Source organism: Macaca thibetana, chromosome 3 (genome assembly GCF_024542745.1).
Source record: "Macaca thibetana thibetana isolate TM-01 chromosome 3, ASM2454274v1, whole genome shotgun sequence".
NCBI classification, from domain to species: Eukaryota; Metazoa; Chordata; class Mammalia; order Primates; family Cercopithecidae; genus Macaca; species Macaca thibetana.
Genome location: NC_065580.1, coordinates 92,837,582 through 92,854,856, shown reverse-complemented (window position 1 = coordinate 92,854,856; position 17,275 = coordinate 92,837,582). Strand labels below are relative to the sequence as shown.

The 17,275-nt window shown below is 39.5% G+C and overlaps 2 protein-coding genes across 3 annotated transcripts in view; one reads left to right on the top strand and one right to left on the bottom strand.

Moving 5' to 3' along the window:
• Positions 1 to 17,275, bottom strand: part of NUP42 (nucleoporin 42) — a 1,164,542-nt gene that overhangs the window by 825,612 nt on the left and 321,655 nt on the right. The gene's annotated exons all lie outside the window — the stretch shown is intronic.
• RAPGEF5 (Rap guanine nucleotide exchange factor 5) overlaps positions 1 to 17,275 on the top strand; it is a 242,543-nt gene that overhangs the window by 47,172 nt on the left and 178,096 nt on the right. For both annotated transcript variants that reach the window (XM_050783124.1, XM_050783125.1), the window contains exon 5: positions 23 to 191. In XM_050783124.1, the coding sequence (XP_050639081.1) occupies positions 23 to 191 (169 nt within the window). The remainder of the gene's footprint in view (positions 1 to 22; positions 192 to 17,275) is intronic.

Below are 17,275 nucleotides of genomic sequence, written 5' to 3'. Positions count from 1 at the left end.
GTACATTTTTTGTTTCAAACAGTGGACCAGCATCTATACTTTCAAGATACTTATGTTTTCTACCAGTTTTCCTCTGATGAATGTAGCTACTTGTACTGTGAATTTGAAAGAGAAGAAGAATGGCAAAATGGTGTCAAGCTTTTACTGCAACTTGTGCCTCTCATTCCTGCTAGAGCTGGCATCTGTGAGCTGTAAGTAGATGCTCTCTTGTGCCATTGTATTCTTACACTTAGACAACATTTACCATGTCCAGGGACTATATTCTGCTCTTTAAGATCACTGTCTCATTTAAGAGGGAGTTACTGTCCCCATTTTTCAGATGCACATTTAGAAAGATAAAATAAATTGTGGAAAATTAAATCCAGCTAATAAATGACTGGTATTCAAATCCCAGAAGCCCATGCCTCACCATCTGTACCATGTGGTCTCTAAATTATCATCGTTATAGGAGTAGGTGATCTAAATTAGGAAAAAACATATGATTGGGCTGAAGTTGGAATAAAATAATAACTCCCATCCTATTTGCTATCCAAGTCGTGACTTTCCTAAGAGCTCAACAGAATGTTTCTGAAAATAATCTAGAAGCAACATTTGGCAAATTAAAACACGTGAATCATTATCGCATGAAGATACTGAGTCACTATATGATTAAAATGAATTAAAATTAATTAGGGAAGGCTTGGGAACAGGACTTGAGTCATGATGTGGTGATTCTGACATACCTTTGTTTATCCATGGTGATAGCTTATTTTAGAATTATGAGTTATGGATTAAAATATCAGTTAAAAACTTTTACTTATGCAGAACACTTCAGTTTCCAGAATGCTCTCCCGTATTGTTGACTCTTTCAATTCCATGATATTAGCAGGTCAAGTGGTATGGTCTTTATGTCATAGATAAGAAAGTAGGTTCAGAGAGAAATACCTGTATAACCATAACAAGGGCAACTCTTATTAGTTAAAGAAAAATGACAATTGACTGTTGAGGAGGAGGCAGAGCAAGATGAGGGAATTGAAGTCTCCACCAATTGTCCCCCAGGCAAGGACACTAATTTAATAACTGCCTACACAGAAAAAAACACTTTCGTAAGAACCAAAAATCAGGTGAGCACTCATAATACCTGGTTTTAGTTCCATATTGCTGAAAGGAGCACTAAAGAGATAGAAAAAACAGTCCTGAGTCACTGATACCACCTTGCCCCCACCATTTACACCAGCATGTACAATAGTCACAAATAAAATTAAATACCTAGGAACTAACCAAAGAAGTGAAAGATCTCTGTAATGAGAATTGTGAACACTGATGAAAGAAATTCAAGAGGACACCAAAAAAGGAAAAAATATTTCATGTTCATGGATTAGAATAATCAATATTGTTAAAATATCCATACTACCAAAGCAATCTACAGATTCAGTGTAATCCCAACCAAACTACCAATGGCATTCTTCCCAGAAATAGAAAAAACAATCCTAAAATTTTTTTTTTTTTTTTTTTTTTTTTTTTGAGACGGAGTCTCGCTCTGTCGCCCAGCCCAGGCTGGAGTGCAGTGGCGCGATCTCGGCTCACTGCAAGCTCCGCCTCCCGGGTTCACGCCATTCTCCTGCCTCAGCCTCCCGAGTAGCTGGGACTACAGGCGCCCACAACCGCGCCCGGCTAATTTTTTGTATTTTTAGTAGAGACGGGGTTTCACCGTGGTCTCGATCTCCTGACCTTGTGATCCGCCCGCCTCGGCCTCCCAAAGTGCTGGGATTACAGGCGTGAGCCACCGCGCCCGGCCAACAATCCTAAAATTTATATGAAACCACAAAAGATCTGGAATAGCCAAGGCTACCCTAAGCAAAAACAACAAAACTGGAGGAATCACATTACCTGACTTCAGATTATGCTACAGAGCTATAGTAACCAAAACAGTGTGGTAATTGCATGAAAACAGGCACACAGATCAATGGAACAGAATGGAGAACCCAGAAACAAACCCACACACCTACAGTGAACTCATTTTCAACAAGGTACCAAGACATACACTGGGGAAGACACAGTCTCTTTAATAAATGGTGCTGGGAAAGCTGGCTATCCATATGCAGAAGAATGAAACTAGACCCCTGTCTCTCACCATATATAAAAATCTAATCAAAATGGTTTAAAGACTTTTAGAGCTCAAACTATGAAACTACAAGATTGGGGAAAATTTTCAGGAAATTGATCTGGGTAAAAATTTCTTGAGCAATACTCCACAAGCACAGGCAACTAATGCAAACATGGACAAATGGGATCACATTAAGTTGAAAATCTTCCTGCACAGCAAGGATACAATGAACAAAGTGAAGAGACAACCCACAGAATGGGAGAAAATATTTGCAAGCTACCTATCTGGCAAGTGATTAATGACCAGAATATATAAGGAACTCAAACAACTCTATAGGAAAAAATCTAACGATTCAATTTTAAAATGGGCAAAAGATCTGAATAGACATTTATCAAAAAAAGACATACAAATGACAAACAGGTTTATGAAAAGGTGTTCAATACCACTGATCATCAGAGAAATGCAAATCAAAACTACAGTGAGATATCATTTCACCCCAGTTAAAATGGCTTATATTCAAAAGACAATGTCTTATGTTCAAAGACTGCAATTATAAATGCTGGGGAGGATGTAGAGAAAAGGGAACTCTTGTACACTGTTGGTGGGGATGTAAATTAGTACAACCATTATGGAGAACAGTTTGAAGTTTCTCAAAAAAGTAAAAATTGAGCTACCATAGTATCCAGCAGTCCCACTGCTGGGTGTATACCCGAAAGAAGGGTTATATATAAAAAAGATACCTGCACTCCTATGGTTATTGTATCACTGTCCACAATAGCTGAGATTTGGAAGCAACTTCATCATCTATCAACAGATGAATGGATAAAGAAAATGTGGTACATATACACAATGGAGTACTATTCAGCCTTGAAAAAGAATGAGATATAGTCATTTGCAACAACATGGATGGAATTGGAGGGCATTATGTTGAATGGCATAAGCCAGGCACAGAAAGACAAACATTGCATGTTCTTATTTGTGGGCTCTAAAAATGAAAGCAATTGAACTCATGAACACAGTAGAAGGATGGTTACCAGAGGCTAGGAAGGGTAATTGTGGGTTAGTGGGGAGGCGTGGATGGTTAATGGTTACCAAAGATGTTGGAAAGAATGAATAAGGCCCACTCTTTGATAGCACAACAGGGTGACTATACTCAATAATAACCTAATTGTACATTTTAAAATAGCTTAAAGAGTGCAGTTGGATTCTTTGTAACTCAAAGGATAAATGCTTGAGAGGATAGGTATCCCATTCTCCTTGATGTGCTTATTTCACACTGCATGCCTGTATCAAAACATCTCATGTACGCCATAAATATATATACCTACTATGTACCCAGAAAAATAAAAAAAGAGAAAAAATAAAATATGTTAAATGACAATACTGATAGTTAATATGGACTATTTTTAGGAGAATAAATAAGTTTCAGAATATTAATGAGACTGTGCTAATAGAAAGGTTGATTGTAGAGAATGTATTTTATGTCAGGCACTGTGCTAAATGCTTTATATTCATTATTTTACTTTCAGGAGAATGTTATAAGACAGGTACTATTATTATCTCTATTAAATAAGAGAGGAAATTAGGTCAGAGATCGGGTAACCCGTCCAAGGTCACACAAGGATTAAGTGGAGTTTCAGTGTTTGAATCTGTGTGTATCTGGCTTTAATGACTGTCCTTTTAACACCTGATATTATGTGTCCTTCCCCAGAAGTTATGGGGATCATTCTAGGACCCCTTCCTATAAAATTATAAACAGAAACTATAAAAGTGTTAAGCTCTAGTGAAATGATTATGGATTTCCCATCACCACTGTCTATAAAGGGCCTTGCAATAGGAAAGCAGAATTCAGATATCATTCAATTGGTCTGACTCTAGGAAATGTCCTTTATTGTGATATGCTCTTAATATAGGTCGGAAGAGTCCTGAGAAAAGTCAAGGAGCAGTTCAATGAACTTTAACAAGCTTCCTAAAAAGGAGTGACATAGTTTTAAACCAGAGGTGGCTGTGGCTGGCTGTGACTGTTTGGGACTGGTGTTCTCCAGCAGCTCCTCTCAGCCTTTCCTGTCCTGCACACAAGATGGAGGTGTGCATAATCCCATGAGCGTGCCCAGATTCACCGGGGCATAGGACTGTGGAAATAAACTTGCAAGCTGTCCTCGTGATTTAACTCCACCTCCTTCTCCCCCATTCGGAAAACAAATTGGAATGCCAGTGAAATGACCTTGTTATAGAGAAACCCTGGGTCTACTCTAATTTCTAAAAATGAAAAATTTTTAAATTTTCTTCCTAATAGTAACTCCAGATTACTTGCAGTCTTTTGTCATACTGATCACTGTAAACACAAATCTTAGGCTCTGGAGTTGAGAATTGCTATATAGCATGCCATGTTTATCAGCAAGTTTTTTCTGTTGGTGTCAATTTGTGCATTTGGGAGTAGTAACTGACTTGTACAGAAACATTGTCATTGGGGAACCTATGGACCTGTCTGTTCTAAAGTACTAAATACATAAAGATAAAATTATTGAACCATTGCAGGTCTCTTCTAGAGAGAGACAGTATATACCTTTTTTTTTTTCAATACTACAATCATAAGCCAACTTTTATGTTATGGTAGAATGTTTTTGGCCTAATTTTGGAGAGCTAAGCTTTGGCTTATCTAGACTTGGAATAAACTATGATCAGAGAAAAGATGTCCATGGACATTGTCCTCATTCAGTTGCATTGTCACAGTACTTTCTGTGGTTGCACATGCATGATCCTATCCCATTCTTTTCACCCGTAGCCCACACCTCTTTACTTCCTCATGCCAGTGTGATACTCTTGCTCTTTCCTCTGCTCTTGCCTTTTCCCAGTCAAATTCTACCCAACCCTCAAGGGGAAGCCCAAGTCCTGCCTTGACCACAAAACTTCCATGATGTCTCCAGTCCATGTTATTACTGCTTTCGGTAACTTACTGCTCTTGCATTTTATATTAAAAAAAAAAAAAAATCCATGCTTCCATGTCATTCTTAGTTCTATGATGCTTTGTTTCTATCCATTTTATTCAAGTGCCCTCTTGATTCTTACATTGTCCATTCATTTGTGAAAACCCAATTTTGTGTTCCTTTTAATAACCTTTTTGACATTTAAAGGCTACTGATACCTACCTGTGTTAGCCTATCTACATTAGTCCCCTCTAATTTGCTATCTTCTAAGTGTCTTCAAAATAATGCAAGGAAACCATTTAATGTCTCTAAGTAAACACAATTTTGTTCCATATAAATGCATTTCTAAAAATAGTAAAGGGGATTTTTCTCATTTAAGAAAGAATCTTTAAAGCAGGAGGGGAAATGAAACTGTTGCAAGGTTTTTAAGCTACTTTGAAGAAACAGAATTTTATACAAAATAACTTTTATACCCAAACCGAATAGATAATTAGAAAAAAGTGACTGAATCGGTTGTCAAGGGTACTATCTCTGGGGGAAAAAAGAACAGTTATGGTATCTCCTTCCAACAGAGAGCCAAATCAAGTTATCCAGAATGTACTGTTTCTAGCTCTTTTATTTTAAGCAGAGAGTCAGGGAAGAATTGGTGAAGAATGATGAAATAACAGTGTAGGAAAAGGCAGCCTAATAATTCCCTTGGGACTGGTAAGATGCTTGTAACACTACCTTGTTTGGGCTTTTAGGCTGTGAGGGAGCTTGACTATTTCAATTCAGCTGTGGTTATAGCATCTCCCAGCTTGCCAGGGGTGGGAGTGGGTAGGACTTTGAATAGACAGTCTGTGAAGCTTGAATGCATAAAACTGTATCCTACCACTTACACAATAGTTAACATTTATGCTGTGATTAAGACAGAGGACTGCTAAAATTTAACTCATATTACGCTCAAATATGGAAAGAAAATGTAGCTTCTTTGTTTTTCTCTAAGTGATCTGATGTTGTCTACATGAACCGCTATCCTGCAGAATGGCCAATAAAAAAAAAAAGGAGTGGGGGGAAGAAGCACCCTTTAGTAAAGTTATTCTAATACAGGAATTTAAAAAGTCTCTCTAGTTAATGTTTTAGTGTCTTTTAGTAAAAGAGCCCAGTCTCTGTATTTCTCTCTGTTTTTCAAGGTAGCCTCTGGGTACATGGTGAGTGGTCTGGGCGCCTTAACCTTGGCAGAGAAGGATAGGGGAGGCTCTCCTGTCAGAGTAGGCATTTTTTCGTCCTCACTAGTCTTGTGAGTGGATGGGCAGCCAGCTCCTTTGTGCCCCTGAGATATAACTGTTCTTGGCATTCTGTTGGCGTCTGCTGTTGGAGCATGGGGCTGGTGTAAGTTGGGTGTCAGCTTGATTAATGCCTGGTGGTGCCGCCTGGCTGATTGGCCTTCCTAGATGTCTGTTGGCATTGCTGATGCTCCTAAGGTCTGGCTGTGGCTCCCATATGCACCCTGTTAAGCCTCATGGCTTCTGCTGAAACAACCCCCTGTCTGTCCTGACTGGCTAATATTACTGTGATAAAAAGATTTTACCAAACATGCTGCCTGTCGCCACTTGGCTGACACTTCTGAAAAGTTCACAAATTTAGCTTCAGACATATTGGTATCCACAAGGGATTTACAAGATTGTGGAATTTGCTTCTCTTAATGTTTAGGTGAGGAAGAGGAAGAGGGAGCAGAGGGTCTGGGAAAAGACAACCACTTGTCACCTGCACTGCGTGGAGTGACTTACTCACCAGGCATCTACTGATCTTAAGCTTCCGTGTTTGGCCCTGTGAGGGATATGACGATATGTAAATAATGTAAGGCCTTCAGCGACTAACAGGGGTTGAGCTCAGTTCATATAGATAACAAGCTGGGAAGTTGGGTGCCACAAGTGATACCTAGGAGCTTATCACGAAGATTCTGAAGCTGTGGGAAAAAAACCAAAATTATTTCCTGAGAAATGAAAATATTTCGTACAGTTAATTTCTAAATTTATAAAAAAAATCTGTAATTACTTTGTGGAATATTCAGCTCTTCCCAACTTTTGAAAATTAGTTTTTGTTATAGGTTATTCCTGTCTTTTGTGTTTTCTACATTTTCATTATCTTATTACATTTAAGAATAGAACTGACATGCATATTTTCAGCCTATCTACTCTTAATTTTTTCCCTGAAAACCTTGACTTTTTGGCCTCTTGTTTATGAGACGTTAACTATGGCAAGATAACGAATTCCATTGAAGAGTCTTATGAAGAATAATCTACTGATGGAGCTACAGGTTCAGGCCAAGATGGAGCAAGTCTACTATCTCTTGTATTGATTACAGCTGAAACCTCTAGATAAAATACAGACAATAACTACCCGAGGCCTCTCGAAAGTAAATAAAAGCAGGCAGATTATGGAACGAAGTGAAACTTTGGAGAAGTGACCTACACTGGTGTGAGTTTTCCCTTTTCGTTTCTTTTATTTCACAGCTTTGCCTCAAAGGCAGGCCCCAGCTGTAGAATGGGAGATCAGTGGTGTCACAGTTGTCAAAATCTATAGTAGAAACCTCATATTTCTGGCAAGAAGAATCAGGAAAATGGGCCCCTATAGTTTTGAAGAGTGTGATGGGATGGGGTGGATGGAGAAATCCTTGTCTTGATTCTCCTTTTTTCTTACAGGTTTGTCCCAGGTTCAGAGCTCTGTGGTGGTGGCAGTGCAGGCAGATAATAGACAAGGAGAAACTCTGTTTGGTTTTGGTCAGAGCTGGGCAGAGGAGCCGCAGCTAGTCTGAGAGTATAGGGGAGTCCAGGAGAGGAGAAACCTAGGGAAGCGATTCATTAATTTTGTGTATGAACTATACAAATGTGAGTTTCCTGAGATGGACATCTGTGGGACAGACCCAAGGTACCATGGAAAAGGCATTGAAAACTGAACTGCAGCTGGAATCATTGAGGCTCTAGAGCATTATGTTCAAAATGGCCAGAATATAATACAGAATTACTTGACACAAAATAATCAGAAAAATATGACCATTTGTCAAAGGAAAAACAAGTGATGTCAACCCTGAGATGACTCAGATATTGGAATTATTAAAGACTTGATAACAGCTATTTTAACTATGCCCCATTAAGTAAACAAATTTCAAATGAATAGAGAGATAGAAGTTCTTAGTCAAGAAATAGAAAATTAAAAAAAAAATGTAGTTTTAGAACTGAAAAATATACCTGAAGTTAAAAATTTGTTGAATTGGTTCAATAGCAAAATAGAGGTGACCTGAAGATAGATCATTATAATTATCCAGTGTGCAGGACAAGAAAAAAAAAAAAATTGAAAAAGATGAATAGTCTCAGGGATTTGGTGGACAGTGTAGTAAAGTCTAACACATGTTGGCATCCCAGGAGAGGACAAAGAGATTGGTGCAGAAAAAAAAAACTTTTTTTTTTTTTTTTTTTTTTTGAGACGGAGTCTGGCTCTGTCGCCCAGGCTGGAGTGCAGTGGCTGGATCTCAGCTCACTGCAAGCTCCGCCTCCCAGGTTCACGCCATTCTCCTGCCTCAGCCTCCCGAGTAGCTGGGACTACAGGCGCCCGCCACCTCGCCCGGCTAGTTTTTTGTATTTTTTTAGTAGAGACGGGGTTTCACCGTGTTAGCCAGGATGGTCTCGATCTCCTGACCTCGTGGTCCACCTGTCTTGGCCTCCCAAAGTGCTGGGATTACAGGCTTGAGCCACCGCACACGGCCCAGAAAAAAACTTTTAAAGAAATAATGGCCAAAAGCTTCCCAAATTCCGTGAGAGACAAATCTGTAGATTCAAGAGGTCCAGTGAACCCCAAACAGGAGCACTCAGAGAAACACACTGCTAGATACTTAAAAACAACTAAGAAACAAATAATGAAAATATCTTGGAAGTAGCTAGAGTAATATGACACGTTACCTACAGGAGGAATAATGATTCAAATAATTAGAGGTTTTATGTTAGAAACCATGGAGGCCAGAAGTTAGTGGAAGAAAGTCTTCAAAGTGTGTGTGTGGCGGGGTGGGGAGTGGGGAGAAAACTGTCAATCCTCTACAGTGAAAATAGTTTTTAAAAATGGAGGTGAAATAGACATTTTCAGATGAAGGAAAACTAACAGAATTTGTTACTAGCTTACCTTTTCTAAAAGAAATCTAAAGGAAAATTTTCAGGTTGAATAGAAACAGTATCAGAGGGAAAGTTGGAAATTCAGGAATAAAGGAAAAGCTACATAAGTGGTAGATTAACTACCTATGGTCCTTCAAGAAGAATCTGAATAGAATTATGTATACTAAAGTAATTGAATTTGTAGTTGATACACTTCAAACAAGGAAACAATGGGCTTACTTAAGTTTACTGACAGATTTAACTAAACATTTAAAAAATAAGTTATGTCATTTCTCCCATCCAAGTACAAACCAGGCCCAATCCTGCTTAGCCTCTGAGATGGGACAAGATCGGGCACCGTCAGGGTTGTATGGCCATAGACAAATTATGTCATTTCTATACAGTCTCTCAGAAAATTGAAGAGGAGTGACTGTTTCACATTCATTTTATGAGACCAGCACTGTCATGACAGATTTCAGAGAAAGAAAACAACAAGGCCAGGTGCAGTGGCTCATGCCTGTAATCCCTGCACTTTGGGAGGCCAAGGCGGGCGGATCACATGAGGTCAGAAGTTTGAGACCAGCCTGACCAACATGGAGAAACCCCATCTCTACTAAAATACAAAAAAATTAGCCGGGCGTGGTGGCGTGTGCCTGTAATCCCAGCTACTCGGGAGGCTGAGGCAGGAGAATTGCTTGAACTGGGGTGGCAGAGGTTGTGGTTAGCCAAGATTGCACCATTGTACTCCAGCCTGGGCAACAAGAGTGAAACTCCGTCTCAAAAAAAAAAACAAAAAAAACAAAAACAAACAATGTGACTCATTAGTATAGACACAATCTTCCTCATGTATAAAAATTATAAATACATTATGAAAAAGGGAAGTTTACCCCAGGAATGCAAGGAAGGCTCAACACTCAGAAATCATTTGATGTAATTCACCATATTCACCAACTAAAAATAGACAAATTATATGATAAATTTCATAGATGCAGAGAAAGAATTTGAGAAAATTTAAACCTTCATGATAAAAATTCTCAGAAAAATAGAAATGTAAGAGAACTTCCTCAATCTGATAAGACTTTATACAAAACCCATAGCTTGCATCATACTTTTTTTTAATTATTTTTATTTTTATTATTATTATTATTATACTTGAAGTTCCAGGGTACATGTGCATAACGTGCAGGTTTGTTACATATGTATACTTGTGCCATGTTGGTGTGCTGCATCCATCAACTCGTCAGCACCCATCAACTCGTCATTTACATCAGGTATAACTCCCAATGCAATCCCTCCCTCCTCCCCCCTCCCCATGATAGGCCCCGGTGTGTGATGTTCCCCTTCCCGAGTCCAAGTGATCTCATTGTTCAGTTCCCACCTATGAGTGAGAACATGCGGTGTTTGGTTTTCTGTTCTTGCGATAGTTTGCTAAGAATGATGGTTTCCAGCTGCATCCATGTCCCTACAAAGGACAAACTCATCCTTTTTTATGGCTGCATAGTATTCCATGGTGTATATGTGCCACATTTTCTTAATCCAATCTGTCACTGATGGACATTTGGGTTGATTCCAAGTCTTTGCTATTGTGAATAGTGCCGCAATAAACATACGTGTGCATGTGTCTTTATAGCAGCATGATTTATAATCCTTTGGGTATATACCCAGTAATGGGATGGCTGGGTCGTATGGTACATCTAGTTCTAGATCCTTGAGGAATCGCCATACTGTTTTCCATAATGGTTGAACTAGTTTACAATCCCACCAACAGTGTAAAAGTGTTCCTATTTCTCCACATCCTCTCCAGCACCTGTTGTTTCTTGACTTTTTAATGATCACCATTCTAACTGGTGTGAGATGGTATCTCATTGTGGTTTTGATTTGCATTTCTCTGATGGCCAGTGATGATGAGCATTTTTTCATGTGTCTGTTGGCTGTATGAATGTCTTCTTTTGAGAAATGTCTATTCATATCCTTTGCCCACTTTTTGATGGGGTTGTTTTTTTCTTGTAAATTTGTTTGAGTTCTTTGTAGGTTCTGGATATTAGCCCTTTGTCAGATGAGTAGATTGCAAAAATTTTCTCCCATTCTGCAGGTTGCCTGTTCACTCTGATGGTGGTTTCTTTTGCTGTGCAGAAGCTCTTTGGTTTAATGAGATCCCATTTGTCAATTTTGGCTTTTGCTGCCGTTGCTTTTGGTGTTTTAGACATGAAGTCTTTGCCCATGCCTATGTCCTGAATGGTACTACCTAGGTTTTCCTCTAGGATTTTTATGGTATTAGGTCTAACATTTAAGTCTCTAATCCATGTTGAATTAATTTTCGTATAAGGAGTAAGGAAAGGATCCAGTTTCAGCTTTCTACTTATGGCTAGCCAATTTTCCCAGCACCATTTATTAAATAGGGAATCCTTTCCCCATTTCTTGTTTCTCTCAGGTTTGTCAAAGATCAGATGGCTGTAGATGTGTGGTATTATTTCTGAGGACTCTGTTCTGTTCCATTGGTCTATATCTCTGTTTTGGTACCAGTACCATGCTGTTTTGGTTACTGTAGCCTTGTAGTATAGTTTGAAGTCAGGTAGCGTGATGCCTCCAGCTTTGTTCTTTTGACTTAGGATTGTCTTGGAGATGTGGGCTCTTTTTTGGTTCCATATGAATTTTAAAGCAGTTTTTTCCAATTCTGTGAAGAAACTCATTGGTAGCTTGATGGGGATGGCATTGAATCTATAAATAACCTTGGGCAGTATGGCCATTTTCACGATATTGATTATTCCTATCCATGAGCATGGTATGTTCTTCCATTTGTTTGTGTCCTCTTTTAGTTCACTGAGCAGTGGTTTGTAGTTCTCCTTAAAGAGGTCCTTTACATCCCTTGTAAGTTGGATTCCTAGGTATTTTATTCTCTTTGAAGCAATTGTGAATGGAAGTTCATTCATGATTTGGCTCTCTGTTTGTCTGTTACTAGTGTATAAGAATGCTTGTGATTTTTGCACATTAATTTTGTATCCTGAGACTTTGCTGAAGTTGCTTATCAGCTTAAGGAGATTTTGGGCTGAGACAATGGGGTTTTCTAAATATACAATCATGTCATCTGCAAACAGGAACAATTTGACTTCTTCTTTTCCTAACTGAATACCCTTTATTTCTTTCTCTTGCCTGATTGCCCTAGCCAGAACTTCCAACACTATGTTGAATAGGAGTGGTGAGAGAGGGCATCCCTGTCTTGTGCCAGTTTTCAAAGGGAATTTTTCCAGTTTTTGCCCATTCAGTATGATATTGGCTGTGGGTTTGTCATAAATAGCTCTTATTATTTTGAGGTACGTTCCATCAATACCGAATTTATTGAGCGTTTTTAGCATGAAGGGCTGTTGAATTTTGTCAAAAGCCTTTTCTGCATCTATTGAGATAATCATGTGGTTCTTGTCTTTGGTTCTGTTTATAGCTTGCATCATACTTAATGGTAAGAGACTAAATGCTTTCCTACTAGGACTCAGAACAAGGCTAATATATCTTCTCTTAGTACACCTGGTCCACTCCAGCCAATGCAAAAAGTCAAGAAAAAGAAATAAAAGGCATATATTTGGAGGAAAACATAAAGCCATCTCTCTTTGCAGATGACATAGTTATATACATAGAAAAATCACAGGATCAATACTTCCTTTCTCTTTAGCCATCACTTGCCATGGTCGTCTAACATCTTGTTCTGTTAGATTTTAAAGGTAGATGGAAGAGGTGGTTCATTAAGGAGTCTAAGGATGATCAGTCTCATTTTATATTCATGGCCTTTAATCTTGAGGGGTCTTCGATGCTGCTGCATGGTCCTGTTCATTTCTTGGTATATTCAGTCTCCTAGAAAACTGTATCACAATTGCTCCCCTCTTACCTCTTTTTCCTTGCTTTTTATTTCATTGAGAGGAACATTTTAAAAACTATCTTTCTCATGTTTTATTTACCAAATCTGTCAACCTGCCTGCATCTATATTGGTGGACTCTATCTTTGCTCCTGATCAAAATGGATGCATGATCCACATTCTTATTTAAGGTCAGTTTCCTCACATTGTGCACTGATCCCATCTCTGCACCCCTACTCAAGGATCTCATTTCTGAAGTCTCTTTTTTTTTCCTCCTCTATCAGCTTTTTCCTCTACTGAATTGTTCTTTTCAGCATGTGTTGCTATTTCCCTATATCTCCCTCTAGCTGCTGCACAATGTCTCTGTTCCCTTTTACAGCAAAACTCTTCAAAAGATGTTGATGGTTACTTTCTCTACCTCTGCTATTCTTTTCTGAATCTACTCCATTCAGGCTTTCAACAGTACCACTCCACTGAAGGCAACCTTGTCAAGATTACAAAAGTCTTCCATGTTGCCAAATGCCAAAATGTTGATTTTTCAGTCCTCATCTTACTTGACATGACAGCAGCATTTGGCACAATTGATCATGTCCTTCTGGAAGCAGTTTTTCCAGTTGGCCCCTGGGATAACATCTCTTGGCTCTTCTGTCTCACTAGCTGCTGCTTTTAAGGCTTCTTTGCTAATTCTTCCTTTTCCTGATTGTATTAACTGTGTTTCAGTGCTTTGACATCTGGGGCCTTGCTGACCCTGGGGAGACTGCCCATCCCAGGAATAGTCCATTCCTAGAGATAGTAGAGAACTTACCTGCTAGCTTTGCTGGGAGCCACCTTTCATAGGTAAGCCAGCCATTCCAGAGCTCATAACATAACCACTTTTTTTATTGGGCTTTCACCTTCTGGGCTGCTTTTCACCTGCTCTAATCACCCCAGCTCCAGGTACCAAACAACTAGGAGCAGTCCCTGTGCTTTTGGTCTTGCTGAAGTTAATCAAACAGTCCATCCTCAGCCTGTTTACCCTGCCTTACCCTCACCCATTCTCTTCTGGGGAAACCATAATAAAGGTTCTTTCCCACATTTTCCCCCATATCCGCTGCCTCCTGATTGACACTGTGCCTCCCTGTGTGGCCCCTCCTTGTGTGTCATCCCCCCTCCTCTTGGAAACTGTGAGTAAAAAAACTGTCTTTTTGATGCCAGTCATCTCCTGAACTGTTTGCCTCAGATTATTCAGACTGGCTGTCCCTAAATAATGAAACCTACATTTTGAAGCAGTGACCTCTAAACACAGTAGAGGTCAGTCTTGGACTTCTCTTATTTTTCTGCTTTCACTTTGGATGTGCCCTCACCCAGTCATGTACTTAATATCATCTCACAGTAGTGGTTCCCAAAATTCAGGTCCCTGTCTCCTCTTACCACCCCGTACAAAATAGCACCTCCACCACCCCCTTACTTCTGCCTCCTTTGTTCTCCTTATCCTGCCTGTTTTTTTCTTTCTACCTGATGTTTATTAGCAACATGAGACATCCCTTGGCCTCTTTAGTTTCTGAAATGGTGATGGATTCACACTCTCTGGCCAGAGAACTTAAGTTCAAGTCTGCTATTCTGATGTTCGAAGCCTACCTTTTGTACTCCTAACTTAACTTTTCCTAATTAGATCCTCTTGACACTTGGAGAGGAGGAAATACTGTGTGGGTAAACAAACATTTTTTTGTTGTCGTCAGTATTTTTCAGAAAATTTTTGTGATGGAACTTGGCATAAGATTTGTATTGGCATTGTAAGTGAACAAAATTTCCACTTATTACTTTAAACTGTTTTTGTAAAAAGTGTTATGAAATCAGCTAGTCCTAGTCTTTGTGATTACTCATTACCTCTTCTCTCAAGGAAACAGTAAGTCCTTCAAAATTTCCATTGTTTATAGACAAGGCTTATTCCAGGCGTGGGAACAGATTGCTTATCTTTATCAGAGTACATTTATATTTAAGAGTAATACAGGAATTTTGCAAAAATTGGACATCTAGGCCTGATTATGTTAGCATTTGAAATGGAACCATCTAATTAAATATTAAACAATACTCAAATCCTCAAAATCAAATGTGAAAAATCTAATTTTATTCAGTTTAGATTAAAGTATAACTATACACTCCGGACCCTTAATGAAACCTTTCACATTCATAATTCCCATTGAGTACTTTTTTCTGTAAGCGTAACTAGTAGCCAGATGCTATGAAAAATTATCTTCTCTTGAGAAGGTGAACAGTGTTTGTATTCATGATATCAAAGATCTCAAGAAAAATCTAATTCTCATTCTTCTACCATCACACTTCTTTTTTCATAGGAATTTGCTTTATTAAGCAAAACATACTTGTCCAGAATATAGACATCATGGGTGGGGAAAATGGGGAGATGTTGATCAAAGCATACAAACTTTCATTTATAAATTGAGCAAGTTCTGGAGGTCTAATGTACAGCATGAATGGTGATGGGTATGTAATAAATTTGATTATGCTAATCATCACAGTGTATTCACCAATAATCATGTTGCACACCTTGAATATATGTCTTTGTTAATTGCATATTTTTAAGTATGAAAATATTTTGGCTTTATGCTAAGTGAGATGGGAAGTCATTCAAGGATTTTGAGTAGAGGGACATGAACTAACTTACATTTTAGCAAGACTACGCTGGCTCCTGGGTCCAGGTGAGAGATATTGTGGCTGGGACCACAGTGGTAGTGATGGAGGTGGTGAGACGTGGTCAGGTGAGAGATATGTCTTGAAGAACCAATAGGATTTCAGGGTGGATACAAGGCAGAGTATGAGAGAAAGGGGTTCAAGGATGGCTTCCAATTGGAAGGATGGAGTTGCCATCAATTCAGGTGAGAAGGACTATAGGAAGGGCAGGGCTTTTTGTTATTTTCCTTTCGGGTGGGAGTGGACATAATGATAACACATCCAGTTTGATGGTTAGAGGGATGAGGGTGGAGGACCATAGGTTTTTGTCATCTCTGCATCCTCACAATGACACCCTTAGATATTGCAGATCTCTTGAACTTACAGAGACATCTGCCTAGAGCACCAGGACTCAGCACTCTCCCCTGGAGAATTACCAGGTCTGGCTTGGGGTACTGGTAAGCAGAGACCTTGAAAGGTAACCCAGGGAGTTCCTAACGGAGAGCATCTGTTGGCATAAACCCTCAGGGAGAGATCTTCCTTCCAGGGGTCACCCCATTTCTCTTCTCTTTCTCTCTTATGTCACTTGTCACTGTCATTACCTGCCGATTCCAGTAGGAGTTTCTTTCTTTTCTTTCTCTAATCACTGACAAACTAGACCCACAGCTTCTCTCTCTCTCATTCACTGAGCAGCACAGCCCCCTTTAGTAATAATGGAAAACATGCAAGTATTACACTTGCTTTTCCTCTGCTGCATCTGTTTCCTTATTTATTTTGATCGGGTAAGTGAGAACTTTGTCTTTCCTGGGTTGCACTGAAAAGTATTTACGTACATTAAAACAGAATGTGTTTAAATTTTGTAAAAGATACATTTGCTGGGGAAAAGAGTCTGGTATTTTTGGGCAATTTGGCCTAGAGCTGAGGAGGGGGTTTAAGTTAAAAAGTGACTGTAGTGGTGAAAGAAAGGAGAGTAGCCGAGTGTTGTCTTCTCTCTTCTTTCCCCCTTTTCAGGCTCTTCCACTATTGCCTGTTACTACCAGTCCTGCCCTCATGACCTTCCTTTATACCGGGTGAGGTACAGGTGCCTGCTGGTGCAGTGGGGCATGGGGCATGTTAGCAGGGAAGGAAGAGCATTTCCGAATTCTAGAGCCCTCAGTGGGCAGTGAAGAAAATCCCTGAAGGTTTGGAGTTTGGAGAAGAGCAGGACCAGATCTGGGTTTTAGAAAGGTGGTCCTGGTGTCTGTAGGTATCTGGGTACAAGAAGAGAAGCCAGAGACAAGCTTGTTAGAAGGTGGTTAAAATAATTTGTTCAAGCGAAGTTGAACAAATAATTTGTTCAAGCAAAGTAAAATAATTTGTAAATACTTTGTTTAAGCGAAGCCTAGACTGTCAAAGAGGCTTGGCAGGGAAGGAAGGGAAGTGAGAGGATCTGGTGACTTCCCAAAGGCCGGAGTGAGGAGGGAAGGGATGGCTCTAGGGTGAACAGGGCCTGTAATTCCTAGGGGAGAGCTGAGGGCAGGAGGTAAGAGAGGAGTTCAGTGTGAGTTAGGTTGAGTTAGCCTGTAAGGTCCCCACGTGGGTGAAAATAAAGTTCCTGGAATTGCCACATAGAGCCACTTTGAAGGC